General features: G+C 38.5%; 1 protein-coding gene across 1 annotated transcript; it reads left to right on the top strand.

The window, feature by feature from the left end:
• Positions 1–650: 650 nt before the first annotated feature.
• On the top strand, positions 651–1619 carry LOC102886508 (olfactory receptor 56B1). Its single transcript, XM_006915726.1, has one exon. It carries the CDS (start codon positions 651–653, stop codon positions 1617–1619), a length of 969 nt encoding a protein of 322 aa, XP_006915788.1.
• The last annotated feature ends 344 nt before the right edge of the window (positions 1620–1963 follow it).

Below are 1963 nucleotides of genomic sequence, written 5' to 3'. Positions count from 1 at the left end.
CTTTTGTGACCTTCTCAGAAGACCATGCAAAGTAGAATGTCGAAAAAAAGCTTTCCTTCCCTAATCAGGAACATGTTTTAAGTCTACAAATCTTTAAGAGTCCATGATATGAAAATTTTGGAAGGCTATGTAAAACTTTAACAGATATATGTAGCAACTGGAATAATGTAGCTACAAAGTTTAATCTCCTACAATTCTGCATTCTTAAAAATCTACTTATTGTCAATTAACAAAAATCTGAATCAAGGAAGATTGAGACAAATATGAAGAAAACAAACACATCAACCTGATTCCACAAATATTCGGAAGAGACAAAGGAAGGTTAAAAAATTACCCAACTAGAATCATGTCTATGTGGTGATCCCAACCTGATATAACTGAGGTCAATACAAATAGAAGTTTGAGATTCATGCTGAATTTTCCCTTAATAGTCAACATTGATAATTGTTACCTTTAAGTCTACCTTATACTACTGTTAAAGCTCTAGAATTTAATTGCAATTTATCTTAAATTGCTGTAAGAGATGGACTATAGAATTCATGTTACAACACCAAACTACGCTGTATGGAGACAGTTTAAAAATAATGTTAATGATGATCATGCTCAGAGAAAGCAACTTTGAAAAACATTTTTTTTTCTCTTAGGAAAATATGTCTGCATCTTTGAAAGGCTCCAATAGCTCCAAATTCCAGGTCTCTGAGTTCGTTCTTTTGGGATTTCCAGGCATTCACAGCTGGCAGCACTGGCTCTCTTTACCACTGGCACTGCTCTACCTCTCAGCAATTGGTGCTAATATCCTCATCCTCATCACCATCTGCCAGGACCCTGCTCTGCAACAGCCCATGTACTATTTCTTAGGCATTCTCTCTGTGGTGGACATGGGCCTGGCCACCACTATCATGCCCAAGATCCTAGCTATTTTCTGGTTTGATGCCAAGGTCATTAGCCTCCCTGAGTGTTTTGCTCAGATATATGCCATTCACTGCTTTGTTGGCATGGAGTCTGGTATTTTCCTCTGCATGGCTTTCGATAGATATGTAGCTATTTGTCACCCTCTTCGCTACCCATCAATTGTTACCAATGCCTTAATCTTAAAAGCTGCCCTGTTCATGGTGCTAAGAAATGGCTTATTTGTCATTCCAGTGCCTGTGCTTGCAGCCCAGCGTAATTATTGCTCCAAGAATGAGATCGAGCATTGCCTGTGTTCTAACCTTGGGGTCACAAGCCTGGCTTGTGATGACAAGAGGTCAAACAGCATTTGCCAACTGGTTTTGGCATGGGTTGGGATGGGGAGTGATCTAAGCCTTATAATATTGTCATATACTTTGATTCTGCGTTCTGTACTTAGACTGAACTCTGCGGAAGCTGCATCCAAGGCTCTGAGCACTTGTGGCTCCCATCTCATCCTTATCTTCTTCTTCTACACAGTCGTCGTGGTGGTTTCAGTAACTCACCTGGCAGAGACTAAGGCAACTTTGATTCCAGTTCTACTCAATGTGCTGCACAACATCATCCCTCCTTCCCTCAACCCTATGGTTTACGCACTTAGGACGAAAGAACTCAGGGCAGGCTTCCAAAAGGTGTTTCATTTGCACCTACAAAAGAAGTTCAGGCACTAAAGACCTTCTCCATGATATACATGAACTTCAGCTTTTTCTAAAGTATATAGAATTTCAAAGATGATGGGGGAAAGTGCATTTTTTGAAGTATTTTTTCACATTTTTGTATATACAATCACAAAATCACCTGAAAGTAAAAAATGTTTCATAATGGCTCCTGAATATTAACAAAGCTAAATATATGTGAGAATATGGGAGGACTTTCTACCAAACCAATCAAATGGGATGAAAGACTAAAGTTAATGACATATCTATTTTCTAAAATAAAAATAAATATAATAATAAACATATACACATACCCATAGGCAACCAAAGAAGTAAGTGACTGGGACATGATAAAGATC

Source organism: Pteropus alecto, unplaced genomic scaffold (genome assembly GCF_000325575.1).
Source record: "Pteropus alecto unplaced genomic scaffold, ASM32557v1 scaffold395, whole genome shotgun sequence".
Lineage (NCBI taxonomy): Eukaryota > Metazoa > Chordata > Mammalia > Chiroptera > Pteropodidae > Pteropus > Pteropus alecto.
Note: the sequence above shows the minus strand (reverse complement) of the source record. Positions and strands in the feature narration are given on the sequence as shown.